The following is a 20,487-nucleotide window of genomic DNA, read 5'->3' as shown; positions in this document are numbered from 1 at the left end:
AAGTTATTCGACACAGCAGCAAAGGTTATAGGAACTGTTGCAGACAATGCCTATTAGGGCATGGGTCCACATCCCAGGCCTTAAAGGCAGGTGGAGGCATTAACATTTAACAGCACACTGGTTACAAGGGGTGGGCTCTTCAGTCAGGCGAACTGGGCTGGAGTCCCACTTCTGCTTCTATGTGCCCTTAAACAATTTAGCATCTCAATCTTTCAGCTTCCTCATCTCTAAAATGACTGGTAGTGAAAACTGACTGAAAACGTGTATTGAAGTGTAGAGGGCTTAAGATAGCACCCGACTCATGGCAAAAACAAACACCTATAGTTATACTGATAAATTAACATTCCGACTGTATAAAGTCAGTTTTGTGCTTTTAATTACCTTTCCAAATAAGGAACGCATTGCACTGTGCCTAAAAGGCCAACAATACCGTTTTTTTACTTAAGTATAATTGACACACAATGTTAGTTTCAGGTGTACATCAGTGAGTCAATGTGTTTGTACATTACGAAATGGTCATCACAATAAGTCTAGTTACCATGTCACCATACAAAGCTAATTCAATATTATTGACTACCTTCCCCATGGTTAACCTTACAACTGTTCCACTCAGTTTCAAATGATGGTGCACCGTGCACTTTGACAACTATTGTTTATGAGCCTATTCTGTGGCAGGCGCTGTGCTGGGTTCTGTATTTTACTTCGTTTGATCGGCAAAGGCCTCAGGCTCCAGGCAGTGTGACAGACAGCCTGAATTGCAAAGCTTTGATTTAGATGCCACGTTTCTTGGCAGAATTGGTGAATCATTTCTGCTCTGAACCTGAGTTTCATTCACCTCTAAAATCCAGAGGCTAAGGGAATATGAAAAATGAGAAGCTGGCAGGTGCAGCTTGTGATGGGAAGGAGTTAGTTAGCACTTTTAAGTGCGGTGGGAAAGCAACTTGCACTCTGCAGAGTTTGAAGCAAGGCTGTTTATGTGGTCAGAAATATGTTTTAAAATGATCTCTTGGCTTCTCTGAGGAGAGCATTCCGTAAGAAGGCTGTGTAAAGCTCTTAGTACTGAAAATACTCCTAAATCTTGTATCCCCAGCCCATACCTACTCTCTAAGCCACTGTTCATTTGTCACATCCTCTTGGTGTCAAAAAGGCATATCTGACTCAATATGAGCAAAGCAGATTTTGACTATTCACACAGCACCCATATCAGAAAATAGTGTCACTGACTATCCTCTGGCTCAAATTAAAAATTTATGTGCCATCCTTGTGTCTCCCTTTCCTTCACTACCCACATACAATCCATCACCAACTGCTGCTAGCTCTCCAAATGGGGAGGGTCTCCATTACTTCCACTCTAGTGTAAGCCACACCATCCTCTGCTCTGGACCTCCACAGACCTCCTAACTGGACTTCTGACTCCCAATGCATTGGCCACAAGTGACCTTTAAAAATCTAAGTCTAATTATGTCCCTCTTAATGCAAAGTGTAAAATTCTTCAACATCTTCCCTTTGCTTTTTGCTGTAAATTTCTTTCCCTACGAGGTCCTGCCTGATGGGCTCCTATCTCTCCTCCATTTACCCTTTACTCACCAAGCCCAGTCACACTGATATTTCTTTTCCTTAAACACATTCAGCTCCTTCCAGTCTTGGGGCCTTTGTCTTGCTGTGCCCTCTGCTAGGAATACCTGCCCCCCCAGCTCTTAGCACAGTGGCAACTTCTCATTATGTGGTTCAAAGAAAAGACTGCTGTGGCTGACATGGCCTGCCCCTTCTACCTTCTTCAATGCACTTATCATAATAATCTAATATTTTGTGTACTTGTTGTAGCGGGTAGAATCTAAGGTGGAGCCCGTGATCCCCAACTGTGGTATGCATTCCCTTGTGTGATCCCTCCTCTTCGTGTGAGTGGGACCTGACTGCTTCTAACCCAGAGAATGTGGTGAGAGTGACGGGATGTATGTGATTATGCATACATGATTAAGTGTTATAAGAATGTGATGTCCATCTTGCTAAGAGACGTTCTCCCTTGGTGGTTTTGAAGAAGCAAGCTGTCAGGCTGTGAGCTGCCATATGACAGGGACTGAGGGCCTCAGCCCCAAAGCCTACAAAGAAATGGATGTTGCCAATGACCATGTGAGCTCGGATGTGGATCTTTCGCAGGCGAGCCTCAAAGGAGAAGCAACGTGGCAGCGCTGCTGTTGTACTCTTGCAAAGGACTCAGCTAAGCCAGGCCTGTACTCCTAATACACCGAAAATGTAGGATGACAAAAGTGTTCTTTGTAAACCGTTACGCAAAAATAGATAACTAATACACTTGTTAGCTGACTCCTGCATTAGAAAGTAAACTTCAGGAGGCCAGGGCCCTCTTCATTCTTCTTTTCTGAAGCCTCAGAACCCAGCAGGGTATTTAGCTTAGACAGCTAATAGCAGACACTTGCAGGTCAGAAAGAAACATTCAGTAAATGGTAACTTAATATTAATACCCCCATGTATTGGCAGGAAAAGGCAGTTCTTGTTCTCTAATAGAGTTGAAGGCCCCTTTAGTGACAGGTGTGGCTGACTGTCATGGGATACAGAAAAGTTTGAGTACCAGATTAAGGCCTTTATGCCCTCCTGAATCAAAGAGCAAGTATTTGCTTCTGTCTGCCCGGCATACATTTCCTTTCCCTGCGATACTCCTTTGGGATCGGATTGTCCTCCCATCTCTACATACTCTAGCACTCCCACCTATGCAGAACTAGTGGGGCTAACCCACCCCCTCCCCTGGTTCCAGAATGCACACATGTCCCAGCCCTGACCTGTCAGCATATTCCATCCCCCCTGGCCATGGTGTTTGGTTTGGGGTTGCTCACATGACCCAAGTCTGTCTAATCGGAGCCAAAAATCTAAATGTACTACTGAAAAAGAACAGCTTCCTTGTCCAATAGGGAGTGCTAACTATAAGGCTGATGTAAAATTAGAGCTGCTGGGACCTCCACATGGGGAGGGCCTGCCTAAAACTCAGCTCACACTGAGAAAAGCAGCGCTGAGAGATGAAGGGAGAGAGATGCCTAATGACACCACTTGAGCCCCTGGATCCAGCAGCACCTAAAGACCTACCTCTTGGCTTTTTAGTTCAGTGAAACGAATCCCTCCCCCTCTGCCCCCACTTTTTAAAGCCATTTTGAGTTGAGTGTCTATCACTAGCAACTAAAAAAGCCTTATTACCCAGGATCTGCCATGAAATTGACACAGAAGGAAAAAATGGGTCTGATGTCTAGAAAGGGGGTATTTTGAAATAGAGTGAAGAAAAAAAGCTCATCTCAATAAATATTTAATAAAATACCACAGGAAATAAACCACTGAAGTAGATATCCCATAGGATTTAAAAAATTTTTGTAGTCCTTTATCATTTTCATGGGACTTTTTGAAGAAATGGCTTAACAAGACAAGTCCTTAAAACAATAAAAAAGTATCAAGTGCAAATATTTTAAAGAGTAACATCACTTAACAATACTCAACAGTGGAAACCATACCTTTAGACTTAGAAAAAAATGCTCTTGGCCGTAAGGTTAAGTTTGGACTCTATTTTCTAACTTTGTCTGAGAGGCTATTATTCCCAAATGTTGTTTGTCTTTCTGATAAAAGGCTAATAAGGCAGAAGAGCTTGTTCTGTTTTGGATTCTTCCCCCCACCTCTTTTTTTCAAATGAGTGAAGAAATAAGCAGCTCTCATTTTAAAAAAAAAAGGAAGAAAGAAAAAGGAAAAACCACCTGTGGCTGCCCCAAACTGGGGCCTCGGAAACAAGATCTGAGACTTCGGGGTCAAGTCACTGGCCTGTAGAGGCTCGGAATTCTGCCAAGGTCAGGTGTGCATCTCTGGAGAGGAGGAGGTGAGAGGCGCGAGGAGCCGCCAAGCCATCGAGATTCTCTGCTGATTCTCCATGTGAGGGTCGGTCAGCTGATGGAACTGACCAAGAGCAACAAGATCCTCAAAACTGTCCACTGCAGGATACTACAAATAAGTGAAAAAGCTAGAGGACACCTCCAGGAACAGCTTGACTACCCAGTCCCTTCTGAGCCATAATCCCAAGGGGCAAAGATGATCCAACAGCTTTCCAGAGGTGCTTGAAAAAAAGCTTTGGTTCCATTCAGCTGGTCATTCCTGGTAGAGCCCCTCTAAGTGTGTAGACTTCATGGCCAGCTAACAGTCGCGATTGGAGTTGTGTTGTGTCCACAGTCTGTTTGGCAACAAGAGGAAATGATCAGCTCTAAGGCCTCTTTAAAGAGCAATGTTGAGAGTATACATGGCGGAATGAATGACGTTCTTTGTTGGTTTAGTTTTGGTTGCTTCGTGCAACCACACCAGATTTTGGGCTACAATGACTTCACAGATGAGGAAACTGGGAGCCCGAGAGGTTAAAATGCCTGAGTTAGGGGCAGGGGTTATGATCCTTTTTCCCATTCTAATTTGGATACTGCATTTTCTCCAAATTATTGTTTGTGTCCTCATGACAATCCAGTGAGAGAGGCAGAGCAAGGAGTAGCCCTATTTTACCAATGAAAGAAAACTGAGAACAGAGATGTTGAACAGCTTGTTCAAGATCACACAGGTAAAAAATGGCATAGCTGGGATTCAAATTCTAATTAATTGACCATTTCTTTACATCTTTAAAAGAAGGGAGATGGGGCAGGGAGAGAAATAGCTCTGTCTTTTTTCATCCCAGTGATGGTAGGTTTCAGAGGTAAGTGAGAGAGGAGGTAGCACTATTGATATTAACTTAACTGGCTCTATGGATTCTCTTTGAATTTCAAGTAGTCTTGCTAATAACACTTATACCCCAAGCGGGGGAGCTATGGCACACACCAGAGATTGGCTGACCAACACACATTCCCAAGGCCCTTCTCCTTGTGGGTTTATACTCCATTTCCCAGACTCCCTTCCAGCTTATGGTGGCTACCTGCCAAAATTCCAGCCAATGAGGTTGGTTGGGATAAGAAAGCGGGTAGGTCCTGGGAAACATTTCATTTACTTGACAAAAAAGGTCAGACTCAATTGGTGAGGGAGGACTCATTTTTTTTCCTCTCTTCATCCTGCCTTGAATGAAGTTGGTGTAGCCAGCAGCAGCTTTCTTGTGGCCATGAGGTGACAAGCCAGTGGGGTAAGGATGGCAACACAGAAAGGCAGAAGGTGCCTGGTACCTTGATGACACTAGAGAGGCTGTGCCAGGACTGGGCTATCTCCAGCTTTTTGTTATGCAATAAAAATAAATCCCTATTTGTTTAAGCTAGTATCTACTTAGGTTTTTCATTACTTGCCACCAAAGCATTCCTACCTGATAATTAAAAAAACAAAACAAAACTGAGAAGAAAACCTTACCTCTTTTTAAGTAGAGACGTGAAGAGGCTAGGCACCTCCTATCTCGGGAGACTGAGTATGATGTGACCAGGGTTAGGGTGTTACTTGTGAAAATCTCCCCAAATAGTAAAGATTAAGTTATTGCACTGACACGTATTTACCTGGGAGAAATCCAGTAGTTGACGAGGCTGGAGACTACCATGTAGGACACTATGATTGTCCCTGACATGATGAGTGACATGAAGCCCAAGCCACAGAGGACACAAAGCAGTGAGAAGCCGCCCACAGCGATGACCAGTCCTAGAGGAAAGCAAGTCAAAAGAATCACTCATCTAAAACAGAATGAAACACCAGACACTGCACCACTGTGTTTAAAACAACAGTTAACTCAGATGTTTTAAGTGAGGAGGTTTTCCACAAAAATCCAGACTTCTGGTATCGCTTAAAAAGGAGGCAAGCTCAATACCCAAGTGAGAATCACTGCATGGCAATAACTGCTGGCCTTCCAGTTTCCTCCAGGCCCCACTGCTTCCAACTGTATTATTCTTGGACCGCTCTGCTCACTTTTGTTACCTGTCTTGCCCATGGGTGTTTGAATTTGAAACTCCCTCATTCTCAAGGTCATGGATTGGCTCCCAATGGAATCCTCTAGAAGGAGTTAGCCAAGACAGTAATGGGGGTGGTAAATCACAACCAGTGTTTCAAACTGCCTAACAAATACTGTAATTTACACTTACCTACAACCTATGGAAATAAAGGCTATGCAGGCTAAATAAAGTAAAATCTAAACATAACTTTTGATTACATCCTTTACAACCCAGCCTGGCAACTATTACACAGTAACCATAGGTCTGAATGGTCATTTTACCCACCATTAAATAAGTTTTTATTGGGAATATTAATGAATTACCATCTAATAAGTGCAGGGAAAATACATTTTTTTTTTTTTTTAAATTTATTTATTTATTTATTTATTTTTGATTGTGTTGGTTCTTCATTTCTGTGCGAGGGCTTTCTCCAGTTGTGGAGAGCGGGGACCACTCTTCATCGCGGTGCGCGGGCCTCTCACTATCGCAGCCTCTCGTTGCGGAGCACAGGCTCCAGACGCGCAGGCTCAGTAGTTGTGGCGCACGGGCTTAGTTGCTCCGCGGCATGTGGGATCCTCCCAGACCAGGGCTCGAACCCGTGTCCCTTGCATCGGCAGGCAGACTCTCAACCACTGCGCCACCAGGGAAGCCCGGGAAAATACATTTTTATAACATGGGGTCTATGGGAGAAAAATAATAAAAGGTACCATGGAAAGAGGATGGATTTTCATAGCTGACACGCCTGAGTTTGATCCTAGTTAAGTCATTTATGGTGAGACTTTGGGCCGCTTGGAGCTTTAGTTTAACTCACCTGTAAAAAGAATATAATAATAACTACCTCTAAGTGTTGACATGACAATTAAATGACTATCATACATGTGACTCACTGTGGCAGTTTCTGTCTGCCCAGCACACTTTCTCTTGCCTTCCTCATAACAAACTTCCTCTTTCCAATGCAGAACCAATAACATGGCAAATGCCGCATGGCAGACATCCTTTCCCTCGCCTCATGAGTTGTCAAATAGCCCACCCAGTACTCCACAGTGACAGTTTCAGGGATGGACTCTGGAAAGGAAGGAAAGTAGAGAATGTAAACAGATGTGCTGCCTTTTCATAAAGATTTACAAAATCTTAGATCAGTATTTTTCAAAGGATGGATAACGACCACCTGTATCAGAATCAGATGCATTAGGGAATCTTGTTGAAAATTTGCATTTCTGGACCCCACTCCAGACCTACTAAACAACAATCTCTGGATGATACATGAAAGTCCACATGTTCAAAAAGCAAGTAAGATTTATGCAGACTCAAGTTGCAGAACCACCGCTCTAAAGTGGAACAGCTTTGCACATGCTGTTCCTCCTATCTAGAAAGCCCTTCCTTGTCTACTCTGAGACAAAGTTGTTATACATCTTTAAAGCGCTCTCTCCTGTAAAGCTTTGTATGATACCACAAAAAGGTAGTGGCTCTCTTATTCCTTTCTAAATTTACCTTTGTTTTAATATTCATTCATCTTTCGCCCATCTATCCATCAATATTCTACTGAACAACCACTCTGCCATACTGTATTTGGCTCATCCACCTACCGTGCCTGCCTTCTTCTTCAAGTGTAAACTGCCTTGTCCACAATCCCTTTGGTAGGGAAGCAACCCTGGGTGCTCTTAGCTCTGGGAAGCCATAGAATGAGCCAGAGGTGATCACCTGAGCAGATGGCAACCATCTCTTTGTGGATTGTGATCTGATTTGAAAAGGCAAACTGAGCCAATCAGATTTACTTTCTTAGTAATTTTAACTTAGCAACTCAGGGAAAAGCTGACAATTGGCAGTGGGACTTCAGGAGGAAAGGTGGAGAAGGGGGAACCTCAGTACAGAGCAAGGTACCTGGCATGCAACAGGTGCTCAATAACTGTCTGTGGAGTGAATGGCTTCTCTGTTTAATGACAATAGTTAGCATTCATGGAGAAGCTACTCTGTGCCAAGGATTGTGCTAAGTACTTTATGGAACTGTAAGTTTCAATCCTCACAACCCTCTGAGATAGTATTATTATATCCCTATTTTACCTATGAGGAATGTGAGGCTCAGAGAGGGTAAATAATGTGTCCAAAATCACACTGGGGGAGGTGGGATTCTAATAGACTCCAGAGCCCATGTTTTAACTACTCTGACAACCTGCCTTGGTCGATGTGATTTTGACTAGAACAGGAACCTTTGACAAGAGTGGCAGATGCCCAATAAATACTGTCATCCCAAGTGAGTCATTTTCCAAGGGGGAGAGTAACTGAGTAGGATACCTTCTAGTAATATGACTCCCACAAAAGCAGCCAGGGAGGTAAGCACCACGAGGAGCAGGAAGACGCCAACAGGAACGGCTGACAGAGCAGCAAACACCAGCAAGGTGAGGGTCAGAAAAGGATGCCTGTCCAGGTACTGGCCCACTGGAGACTTCATAAAGGCAACCACCTGTGGGCAAAGGAGACGAGAACGACTGAATGTCATGTCTGAACCCCAGGCTGATGAATTCACCCGAGCTATAGGAAGTATAAGCCAAGGTTATAAAGTTGGAAGGCCCATAGGTAAGAAGTCAACAATAATAATCCTCCCAAGACATGAGTTGCCCCAGCAACAACTTAAGGCAGCTGTGGACAGGGGGCAAGTTTGAGGGCCCCACCCAATCTCAAGTCTTGTGAAAGGAGGAAAGACCCAGGCATGGCTCTGCTGCTTCACACACACCCTCTCAGAAGGCATCCTCAGCATATGTGTGCTCTGCTGTAATATATGTACAATTGGCTGCTTACTTCACAGCTGAGGCCACGGAGGCACAGAGAGGTTAAGTCCTAGCTACTTGGCATCACCTGGGAGCTTGTTAGAAATGCAGTATCTTGGGCCCTGACCCAGACCTGCCAAATCAGATTCTGTTTTTTAATGAGATCACCAGGTGATTTGTACACACATTAAAGTTTGAGAAACAGTGGGACGAAATGACTCACCTAGGGTCACATGGCTTCCAAGTGGCAAAATCTAGGCATTCAAAGCTAAATCTTTTCACTTCAGATGTCTCACGTTTGCAATGGCTGCCACTTCATCAGGAGAAAATGTTTTTATGTCATCAACCTGGATACCACAGTCAGGCCACAGCCTGATGACTACTGCAAGCTTATGCTGTGTTAGTAAGTAGGTTATCTTCCTCCACCAGGCAAAAGGGTTCTGGAGCTGGCTCACTGGAGGGTGGGGAGGGGCTGCTTTAATACAGAGCTGGCCCTAGGCATCCTCACAAGGATGGGCTTCCCCCTCTGCTTAGGGTCCACGCCATCTCTATCCTCAGTGCTGGCATGCTAGTTCCCGTTCCCTTGAAAGCTTTCATCATTCCAGAACTTTTCCCCATCAAAACTGGTCCTTCCTGTGTCTCATTACTTAGGGCCATGTAGGCCAGCAGGTGAACTGAAGATGTAATTTAAGCTTCAGTGATGGTGGGTGCCACTAACCAAAACACACGTTCTCCTAGAAAGGGTTGTTCACCCAAGTGATTCAAATGGAGGAAATTGGGGGCAAGCTGGAAGGCAGGAGGATTTTGGAGCTCAAGTTGATGGTGACAAAGCACAGGACTCACTTTGCTTAACTAGAAAAGGCCGTTCCACAAAGCCACTGTTCTCAGTCCTGGGGCTTCAGCATTCACAAACTTCACTTCCGGCCCCAAAATGGCATAACGCCTACTGACTACACTGCCTCCAGCTACTCCTTTCTGACAAAAGCTATCTAAGACTTGGCTGTTCAGCTTCTCTCGCCAGAGGTGACTGTGCCAGGAATCACCTCTGAGCTGGAAATACCCAGCTTGGATACTCTAGGATCAGAACCCAGTGAGATCTTCCCGTTAGGGCGGCTGAAGGTGAGAGAGAGGCAGAGGGGCTACAGGAGTGGGGCTGGATGGTCCTTCGAGCTGTCTCAGGTCTTGATTGCTTTCCAGCTCTAATCCACGTGTATCCTTAGTAAACCTCCAGGGGTCATCTGACAGACTGAACTGCTCTCTCTGATCCTTAAAATCAAGAGACTCAGTAACCACAGTGGTGGGGGAGCAGATGAGGCTGGAACACCAGAATGCCAGGCTTATGACTTTATGCCCAGACTGTCCGGCACAGAAGCCACATGTGGCCACTGAGCACTTGAAATGTGGCTAGCGTGACCGATGAATTGGATTTTTAATCTAATTTAAATTTAAAAACTGATGTTTGATTCAGTCATTGAAAAAATTTTACTTACATTTCAAATAAGGTGGGTATGTTTCAAATAAGTTTTTCACTTCTCCATTTTATGAAATCTGAATAGAGACCAAGTATTTCCAATGGAAAATCAACATGTGAATTGAGATGTGCACTGAGTGTATTAAAAAAAGAACGTAAAATATCTCATCAATGATTTTTTAATATTGATTACATGTTGAAATTATATTGTTTTGGATATATTGGATTATATAAAATATATTATTAAAATTAATTTTACATGTTTCTTTTTATGTTTTTTAATATGGCTACTAGAAAACTTAAAACTATATATGTGGTTCACATAATATTTCTGTTGAAAAGCGCTCACTCAAATTTTACCTAGAAAAAAAACAAGAAGCAAACTGTTGGCATTTGAGCAGGACTGTGATGCAATCAAAGGAATAATTTTAAAAAGATGAACCTGGCGGTCCTGCGCAAGAGGCAATGAGGAAGATTTGCAGGGAAGCCAGCAAGAGATAATGATGGCCAAAACTAGGCTGATGGCAGGGAGGGACGAGGAGGAGGAGATGAAGTATGAAAGTGGAACGACAAAAGAAAATTCAACAGGACCAGGAGACAGTTTGGCATGGGGATCCAAGAGGAGAAAAGCAGGAAGGGACTACTTGTAGTCCTTAAGAAATCTAATTTTTTCTTAGCCTCTTCTAAATCTGGGCCCTACAATGAAAAAATAGAAAGTTATTCAGATATGCAGAGAGACCAATTTAAGATGCAGACAATTAAGCCCAGCAATTGTCTTCCCCTAGGGAGGATGGCCCTGCTCGGACCGGTCTGTCTCAGAAGAGGAAGATATGATTCAGTTATGCCTAATAATAATAGAGAACATTCATTAAACACTCAAGTGCCAAGCACTATTTTAAGAGCTTTCAATAAACTTCCTTATTTTTTTCTCTCTACAAGGTAGATAACAAGGCAAAATTTAACATTATTTAAATCCGGGAATTAGACTATAGCAATTAACTTTTCATTCTCCCAGGCAACAGAGGGTGACACAATGGAAGGGTGGAAAGTGGGAGAGCTTATTATTCAGCAACATTTTCCATCGCTATCCTGGAAGCAGACACAGGTTATCCAACCTAGATTTTACAGGCATGGTGTGGTGCTAAATAACCCAGGAATGCCAGGCTGGGACAGACTGGCACCATTATGTTCCAGACTCTGTGCTAAGGCCTTCTCAAACGACATCTGAGATCATCCTCACAACAAAGCTATGAGCCTGGCATTGCTTATTTTAGAGAAGATGAGATGGAGAGTCAATGAGCCCAAGCAACTTGCCCAAGGTCAAACACAGGTGATTTATTTTAAAATGCACACATGAGTATGGGAGGTTCCAAAATAGGGACAACATGGCCAGTGTTTAAGGACATGAAGACTCCATCTGGAACTATTCAGAAGAGAGGCTAAGTCCCTGGTGTTAGAATGCAAAAGATAATCAGTATCCACTGTCTTTGCTACCAGAGGGGTGGAGGGCAGAGGGGTCAGCATTATTTAAAACCACTGGTAATGACAAGTCCAAGGTGCTATGTGACAGTTTCTCCCAGATTTTGGTCCTTGTGATTCAGGATTAGAATACAGGTGCCAAGGAGGTAATTCAAAAACATCCTTTGTGAAAGGAAAGGGCCAGCATGAGAGCAAAACTATTTTGTCCTAGGTAATCCACACAAGGAGATACCACTGGGAAGGCATCTGCCCAGCCCATGCTCCATCTCTCTTCCCTCCTCTCTGAAAACTGCCCCCTCTCACAGCAGGGGTAGGCCCCTGAAGCCATGTTTACACCAGTGAAATGAAAAGCCCCAGCCCAACTGCCACCTCCCTGGCCACAGGTGACTTGGTCAAGCAGATTCTTGCTCCTAGGAATAAGCACTCCCAAGACCAGGCCCCATAGAGGATTTCAGCTGGGAGCTGGAGGAGACATGGGGAGTTGAAGGTACCATCCTGGGCGATCATGTCTGCCCATGTGAATGGAAGAGCAAAGGAAGCCAGGCTGCAAAGAGAGGAGAATGAAGTAGATACACAAGGAAGGGTTACGATGAGGAACAATATGTCTCAAGAGAGGGCACTGAGAGTTATCTCTGACCCCAGTGACCTGCCAGACCCTGGTTCTAACCCCTCCTGAGGCTCCGCCCTGCTTACTTCCTGCCTTGGTTTCTATGATAGCCTTACATTTCCCAAAAGCCCTGGCAGGTCCCACTGTTTGTTTGTTTGTTTAAGCTATTTGGGACAGGTTTCTGACTCTGTCAGTCTAAAAGTAAGATAATTAAGACTTGACATTCCAGAGGTTTCCTAGAAGAGATGACGGAGCTGTTTCACAAACACTCCATCTGGAAGCCATCTATTCTTATCTGGAACTCAAAGGGTTTATTAACTCTGAGAAAAGGTTATAAATTACTTGGGGGAAAGAAATCATCTAAATATCATAGAAGCAAGGGGATGACTATGTAAATTATGGTATGTCAATCTGAGGGAAGGTTCTACCACCAAGAAAAGCAATTGTTCAGAAGACCTATGCTTTAATACGGAAAAACACCAATATACAATATCAAGCAAAAATAAAAATATAGAACTACATCTGCCACAATTAAAACCACTAGATCTAAAAATTACATACTAAAGGGGCCTAATAATAACAACAACAACAACAATAATGATAATACCACCACTGGATTTGTTAGTGATGGGTTTACAGGTGATTTCCTTTCCTTTATGCCAATATTACTCTATTCAGTAAACACAATTAATATAATTAATTCAATTAATATAATTTAAAAATTTAAAAGAAACTACCTCAGGACTATCTGAACAACATCAGGGCTTAGCCAACTGATGATCTGTCCAATCATTCTGGGAGTCAACTGCCCTGGAAGTTATCTAGTCTAAATCTATTCCAATGACCATGGCTGAGGATCTAAGGTGAAAAAATGAAGAAATGTCAAGAAGTCAGAGTTCACATGCTTTGAAATGCCTACCTTAGAAGGTGGACACGAATATTAACTAAGTTAAGATATGCCAAGTGCGTAGCACAGTGCTTTGCATATAATAAGTGCTCAACCAAGGTTAATTAATGTACAGTCAATCCCTATTATTTGCAGATTCCATATTTGTGAATTTGCCTATCCACTAAAATTGATCTGTAACCCCAGAATCAACACTTTGAGTTGCTTTCACGGACGTGCACAAGGCAGTGAAAAACATGAGCCACCTGACGCACATGTTCCCAGCTGAGGTCAAACTAGGTAACACTCTGCCTTCTTGTTTCAGCTCTCTATACAACTGTCCTTTTCATGGTTTATTTAGTGCCACCTTTTTCTGCATTTTTATGTTTTCTGTTGGTGATTTTGCCATTTAAAATGTGTAGCAGTACTGTCTAGTGTTCCTAAGTATAAGAAGGCTGTGACGTGCCTTATAGAGAAAATACCGTACGTGTATTAGATAAACTTCGTTCAGGCAAGAGTTATAGCTGCCTGTATAGTACAGGCTGTTGGTCTGGAGTTCAACGTTAATGAATCAATAATATCTACAGAATAAAGATGCCTTTAAACAAAAAGACACACAAAACAGGTTATGGTTTGATTGTTTGATGAAAATGTTGCCACCAGAAGTTTGCCAGAACCTAATCCTGTACTTCCCATTTGAGCAACTGTTCAGTACATGCTAATTCAGTGTTTGAGGTGACTCAACAGAACAGAACTAACACAAATTATATAATGAGAATCAACTAAACATGTAGATGAGTATGAGGACCTTTCTCACAGAGCTAACTTTTAGTAACAAGAGTCTCAGCCTGCTGGCTAGAAAGCTGCTTGTCCAACCTAAAAATATCTTGCTAAATCCACAAAGAGTGCCAGAGGCATTTGGGGATGAGTTCAGAAAAGATCTCTATAGCGTATATTGCTCTAGACTGCAAAGGTCTGGCTCCTCAAATAGATCCTAGTGGTGTCCAATACAAAAAACAGATCACCAACCAGTTCACTTTGTTACATATACATATGTATTTTATGGGTATATTACACAGAAAAAAAGTCTAGAAGAACATATAGCAAAATGTTAATAATATTATCTCTGAGAGCTGTTATTTTTTCCCTGAAAAAATGCTGAAAGGCACACAGAAGACAGCAATAAAGATAAAAGTTCAAGAAAGCAGAATATACTATCTCAAGTCCCATTGCCATTGAATGGCTACTGAGCACTTGTAAAATGGCTAGTTCAAATGGAAACGTGCTGTTAAGTGTAAAATACACATTGGATTTCAAAGACTTAGTACAAAAAAGAATGTAAAACATCTCAATAACTTTTTTCATTAATATTTTTTATAATGATCACATGTTGAAATATATTTTAGATAGGTTCAATAAAATACACTATTAAAATTAATTTCACCTGCTTCTTTTTACTTTTTAAATGCGGCTACTAGATAATTTTAAATTACGTATGTGGCTTACGTCGTATTTCTATTGAACACTGGATTTCTAGTGGAACACTGGGCTCAAAGTAGACGTTAGCCTCTCATTTGCAGGATAACAGGTCAAAATTAACAGCAAAACAAAAAAAAGGATGGTATCTGCGGCACAGACTAAGAGTTGCCTCTTTCCAGCTAAAGAATTGCATTTGCTACAAGGGATGATCATAAGACTAAATTTTGGTCTATGAGATGCAACTGGAAGCTTTGTGTGTGTATGACTTCCAGGAAGTCTCCTTAAATTGGAGGTGGTATGCAAGTCTTTCTCTCCCCACATCTTATTGCCTAGAATATGGATACAATGGCTGATCCTCTAGCAGTCATCTTGGACAGTGAGTTTGAAGGTCACAACTCAGGCATCACAAGGTGGTGAGTTAGAAAGATTCCTGACCTACCTCCAAATTTCTTCTACTTGAGAGAGAAATAACTTTGTATGGTGTTTAAGCTAGTATTATTTTGGGATCTTCCATTATATGCTCTGATTGGAAACTGACCTTTGAGTTACTCTGGACAGACGCTATCAGCAAAGACACCCTCCTCTGCAGCTCCTGCAAGTCCTTTGAAGTACTCGGGGGCTCTTCTTTCACCATCCTGAAACCCACTTCAGGTCTCTTTAGGGATTAATTCTACCAGTAAGCTCTTCAGTGCAGGGCACAGTCAAATCTCTCATGTCACCTTGTCTCTTGCTGTCACTGGAGGAAATGAAAAGTATCTTAAACCATTAGTGGTCTTCACCCAACTGACCCAACAAGAGATTCTACTATCCTCACACACTGATGGTGGGCATGCAGATGGAGGGTAACTTGGCAATATCTATCAAAATTTCAAATTGCACACACCTTGATCCAACAATTTATTTTCCAGGAACTTGAAGGAAATAATCAGTTATATCAAAACATGCCAAAAGGATGTGCAGCGTACCCCTGTTTCTAATACATAATAAATAGTAAAACAGTGGAAAGAAGTTGTCTACTGATAGGAAATAGGTTAAATAATGATAAATTCATACAATGGAGTATTGTATAGCCATTAAAATGATGTTGATATTTATTTAGTGAAATAAAAATACATCTATGATGTGAAAAAATTATAGAATACTATATATTGTTACATATTTTATGCATATATCCATAATATAAAATACATATATGTATTTATGTATTTTATGTATATATCCATAGTAAAATAAAAGATCTAGATGGACATATAACAAAATGTTAATGGTATTGTCTCTGAGAGCTTATGTTTATTTTTTTAGCCTGACAAAATTGTGAAAAGAATGTGGAAGAAAGTAAGGAAGCTGAATACACTATTTCAAGTCCTATTGCCTTTTTTTTTTGGCCAGAAAACCTTTCTCAAACAAGTGGCAGTGGCCAATACACTAAACAGGCTGGCTCCCAATTACATTGTGCCATAAATTATTCTCTATTTACTTGTAAGTCTCAGCTCCATAACAAGAGAGGCACCTGAGGGACAGACTTTGCCACAATTATACCCTGTGACTCAACAGCTTGGAATTTCCAGGACTGTCCCAATCTCACATAATTATTTATTTTTAATAAAAGCTTTTTGTTAAGTTAGATATCTATCTTTTAAACCCTTTATTTTCATATAAACAAATATATTGTTATATTTCCCAGAACAACACTGTAGGGCTGGACACAGATATCTTTTCCATTTCTCCCTTACAACTAATCTCCTGACCTATAGCACAAACACAGTGTCTGTCACAGTGGACAAAATTAACTGAGAGATGCTCACATTTATTTACCGTACGAAACGTCCCCCATGCTAATTATGTGAGATGGGAAGAGGTATCTACTAATGTCTATAGGGTCTAGCACCAAATTAAAGCACATTTTAATCTCCCCAGCTAGAGATTCTCTGCTACAATCCCTTTTGTGAAACAGGAATCCCCTGAACAGGGCAGGACTAAACTCCCCATTCCCATACTGTCTCTGAAGCTACAGCTGGCACAGATTTGAATTTGCGATGTTCCCAGCACTCAATTCCCCTCATCTCCAATCTGCAAGGGTCAGAAACAAGCCCAGCTCCCCTTACTGGTCTCCCAGGGCCTTGGAAACCCAAGCGCCACCCGGACCGGTTTGGGGAGTCCAATAGGGGCCAGCGTGGGTAAAATGCCAGCGGCCACATCCGTGGAATGCAAACACCGGGCCACCAATCCCCAGACCCCCTAGTCACTCACTCCTCGGAGGGGCCTCCCCAGGCACTGAGAAGTCTCGGGAGGAGGGAAGACGGCAACCCCTCAACCCGACGCAGCGCACAGTTCCCCGCCTTCTGCCTCCTCCGCGCCTTCCGGGCTGAGCCAGGAGAACACGAGCCAACCCGCCCTTCCCCTTCCACGCCCCCCCCCCACCTCCAAAAGCTCCCGGCTCTTCCACTACCGCCCCTCCCGGGACAAACGGAAACCCTGAGCATTCCAGCCGGGCGGGGGAGGGGTCGCATCTCCGGCTTGAGGCCGGGAGCCGCCGGGCGCCTCGGGCCTATCCAGACCTCCCCCTCCCCATCTGGTTCCACTCTCTCAGCCTTCCTAGAAGCGAGAGGGGACCGGCGGCCAGTTTCTTAGGATCCAAGGAGAGGGGAAAAGGGTGCTGGTGCAGGTACAGAGGGGGCTCTGCGCCCGAGGGGGCACCGAGGCTGAGAAATGGGAGCTCGGGGGCGGGGAGTCGAGCACACCGTCGTTAATTTGGGGAGGAGAATCCCACCTGTGGTACCTGGAGTTCCCCTCTCCGCAGTGAGGGGGGAGGGGCCCTCCGTAGAGAAGAGGAACCCGGGAGGGAGGAGGGCACCCATTTTCATTAATCCTAAAGAGGGAGTTTGGAGACTTCCCAACCAGGTTTCCCAAGAAGGGGAAGGGTCCGGGGTGGGATGGGAATGGCAACCCTTTTACCAAATGTAGTAGTAGGTGTAGGGGGGTGTGTGTGTGTATGGGGGTCTCGCAGGGGCTCTGAGGGATGAGACTCCCCTTATTACCAAACGTCGGGCTGAAGGCTTCGGGCGTGGGACACCGACTAACCTCTCAACCAACCCCCCCCCCCGCCCTCCAACAAAATTTGTCCCGCTCGGCGAGGGGGGGTCTAGCCAGCCGGGTCCCCTGTGCCCAAGCTGCCAGCTCTCACCTGGTCCCGGCGGCCGCGCTGCAGGCCCAGCTGAGTGTGCGGGCAGCTGGAGGAGACACGCCTAAGCGGCGGCTCTGGAGCCGGAGCCTGCGGCCTTACTCCACCCCCGCCAGCGGTCTTCCTCCGCCGCGCGGCCCCGCGCCGTCCCTCCCCGTGCCTCGCCTCCCCTCCCCTCCCCTCCCCTTCGCTTGGCTCTCCCCGCCTGCAGCTCTCGCAAAGGACGCTGTCTCCCTCAGCTTTGTGGAGCCTGCCGGACAAGCCACGAGTGAGGAGCACGTGAGGAAACCGAGCCTCAGAGAGAGTTGCCCTTCCTACACTCTTGGCTTGGAGCGAGGGCGCCCAGGCCATCTCTGAGACAGGTAGACTGGCAGCTGAGAACGGGTTTTCCCGGGGTCTCAGGGCTTCCGCTGCCTAAATACCCTGAACCAGCTCTTCTGGAAGCATCTGTGGAGCTCAGGACAGACAAGTGATGAGGTACGACCTTGACTGGAAGGTTTTAACCGTGACTTCTCAAACGCAGATATCCTGAGCCAGTGAGATCCCTCAAGATCGGTTCGATTAGTATCTCCATTTTATAAATGAAAAAGTCTAATCCCAAATCCTGCAGTCAGAGCCAGAACACGTGTTCCTTGGCCTGAAATCCAGCCCATACAGCAGGGTTTCTCAGGGGGCAGCGCTATTGACATTTTGGGCAGGAAAATTCCGTGTTGAGCGGGCTGTCCTGTGTATTGTAGGATGTTTAGCAGTATCCCTGGCCTCCAACCGCTAGACGCCAGCAGTCCTTTCCTTCCCTGCAGACAACCAAAAATGTCCCCAAACATTGGCAGATGTCGCCTGGGGGGGCACAGTTGTCTAGGTTGAGAACAACTGCCATAGAACATACTTGTAAAGACCGTGAACTGAGGTCCAACAGGCCTGGACTCTGATCCCAGGTCAAGACTCTTACTGTGTGGATGTGTTAACCTCGCTGAGCTTCAGCTTTTATCTATAAAATGGAGAGAGAGATAGACTTGAGAATTGGCCTGCTGCTGCACAGTTCTCATGCCCTTTCCATCCAGGGACCTTTGTTGATCTATCTCTCCTCTGTGACTTGTGTCCATAGCCACCTGAAAAATAACTCTTTAGGAAAGAGAAAAGCAGTCACAGGGTTGTAGTGAGGACTGGTGCAATAATGGCTGTAAAGAACTTAGCACCTATCGGGAACATAGGAGGAGCTCAAAAATATTTAACGTATTGTGCTTTGTTTTTTTCTGTGTCTTATCATGGTTACTTGGTTTATTTTTTTTGTTTATTTTTATATTGCAGTACAGTTAACATATAACATTATATTAGCTTCAGCTGTGCAACGTAATGATTTGATGTTTGTGTATATTGCAAAATAATCACCACAATAAGCCTAGGTAACATCTGTCACCATACACAGTGACGGAATTTTTTTTCTTGTGACGAGAACTTTTAAGATTTGCTCTCTTAGCAACTTTCAAATATGTGATACAGTTTTATTTTGACGTCTTTCACTGATTTTGCCCACCCACCAATGATGTATTACTTCTACCAACTAATATTTCTAGAAATAATCAGGCTGGTAGATAGAGAAATAAGCTTGGGGATAATAATAATAAGCTAAGGGATCCTGCTCTAACTCCACAAGAGCCAAGAAGGGGGGAGCTAATGGTGAAGATAGGAGGACATGGACGGAAAAGTGTCCCTAAATTTTTACGTTTCAGGCAATCCTGTCCGGTTTCATGCCTTTTGTTCAGCTGCAGTGTGATGGGTGCCCCATCCAGGAAAGGGTTGGTTATTGTTTGGGTTTGGAGGTTTTTTTTCTCTAGGACAAAACTGCAACCCTCCTTCCCTGGTGGGTGTTGCTTTGGGAAGCTGAATTGAGGCCTTCACTGGAAATTTTGTTCAAGGGTGCCATCTAGGGGAACCTCTGTGAATCTTCTAGTTCCTTCCACTTGAATTTTTGTAGGGCCAGCCAGATTTTGCTTTTCCTTGTGTGTTGGCTGCCTTCTCTACCACACTATATATTACCCAACGGTGGGAATCTTAGCATCTCTCAGTAGCACAAGGACTTGGCTCTTGATGACCATTGGATGGGTCAATAAAATAAGTCCCTGGATAAGCAACTGTTTCAAGCCTCAGAAGAGATCTGCCAGAAACACTGGGCTCTGAATTAGAAATGTGTGAAAATTTCCAGCAACAGATTGAGACTCTAAGCTGTTAACACCACAAAGATGGGGATAACCTAGAACCTAGCTGACCTCTTCTCCCCATATTGCCAGATTTAGCAAATAAAAATACAGGACAACCAGTTCAATTTGAATTTCAGGTGAGCAACAGATAACTTTTTAGTATAAGTATGTCTGGGCATCCTGTGTTTTATCTGGCAACCCTATGTACTTGAAGTTGATTAAGGGATTTGAGGCCTGCATCCTCACTTGGAAATTGCTGAACAGAAGATTAAGTCAGCAAGCAATTCTGGTGCCAGTGAGGTGGCCTGAGGCAGAGGGGAGATGATGGAATTTTCATTCTCTTTGGAAGATATTTTATTTATTTTCTATCTTTCTTCAGACTACATGTAGGCTTTTGGTTAAAGCCATGGAGCAGATTCCATAATCAGGTCAAGTTCTAACTTTGCTGCTGACCTAGCTGAGTGACTATGGGCAAATTACTTAACCTCCCTGTTTCTCAG

General features: G+C 43.8%; 2 protein-coding genes across 21 annotated transcripts in view; one reads left to right on the top strand and one right to left on the bottom strand.

Annotated features, from left to right (window-relative positions):
- Positions 1-354: 354 nt before the first annotated feature.
- Positions 355-17,946, bottom strand: LDAF1 (lipid droplet assembly factor 1). 6 transcript variants are annotated; one of them, XM_059897978.1, is made up of 6 exons: positions 17,793-17,940; positions 15,147-15,344; positions 8,214-8,382; positions 6,809-6,986; positions 5,496-5,634; positions 355-4,216 (listed from the first exon to the last, which is right to left on the bottom strand). In XM_059897978.1, exons 2-6 carry the CDS (start codon positions 15,240-15,242, stop codon positions 4,127-4,129), a joined length of 672 nt encoding a protein of 223 aa, XP_059753961.1. In that variant the 5' UTR covers positions 15,243-15,344; positions 17,793-17,940; the 3' UTR covers positions 355-4,126. The 6 variants fall into 6 exon arrangements, with proteins under 6 accessions (XP_059753961.1, XP_059753962.1, XP_059753965.1 ...); XM_059897979.1 differs by lacking the exon at positions 17,793-17,940 and adding an exon at positions 16,859-16,968; XM_059897982.1 differs by lacking the exon at positions 6,809-6,986 and having other exon boundaries at positions 17,793-17,938.
- The window catches only part of DNAH3 (dynein axonemal heavy chain 3), a 276,368-nt gene continuing 272,918 nt past the window's right edge, over positions 17,038-20,487 (top strand). For all 15 annotated transcript variants that reach the window (XR_009497683.1, XM_059897939.1, XM_059897941.1 and 12 more), the window contains exons 1-2: positions 17,038-17,273; positions 18,029-18,266. The gene's annotated coding sequence lies outside the window, so the exon portion shown is untranslated. The remainder of the gene's footprint in view (positions 17,274-18,028; positions 18,267-20,487) is intronic.

This window comes from Balaenoptera ricei, chromosome 15 (genome assembly GCF_028023285.1).
Source record: "Balaenoptera ricei isolate mBalRic1 chromosome 15, mBalRic1.hap2, whole genome shotgun sequence".
Taxonomy (NCBI): Eukaryota; Metazoa; Chordata; class Mammalia; order Artiodactyla; family Balaenopteridae; genus Balaenoptera; species Balaenoptera ricei.
The sequence above is the reverse complement of the archived record's forward strand: the minus strand, read 5'-3'. Positions and strand labels throughout refer to the sequence as shown.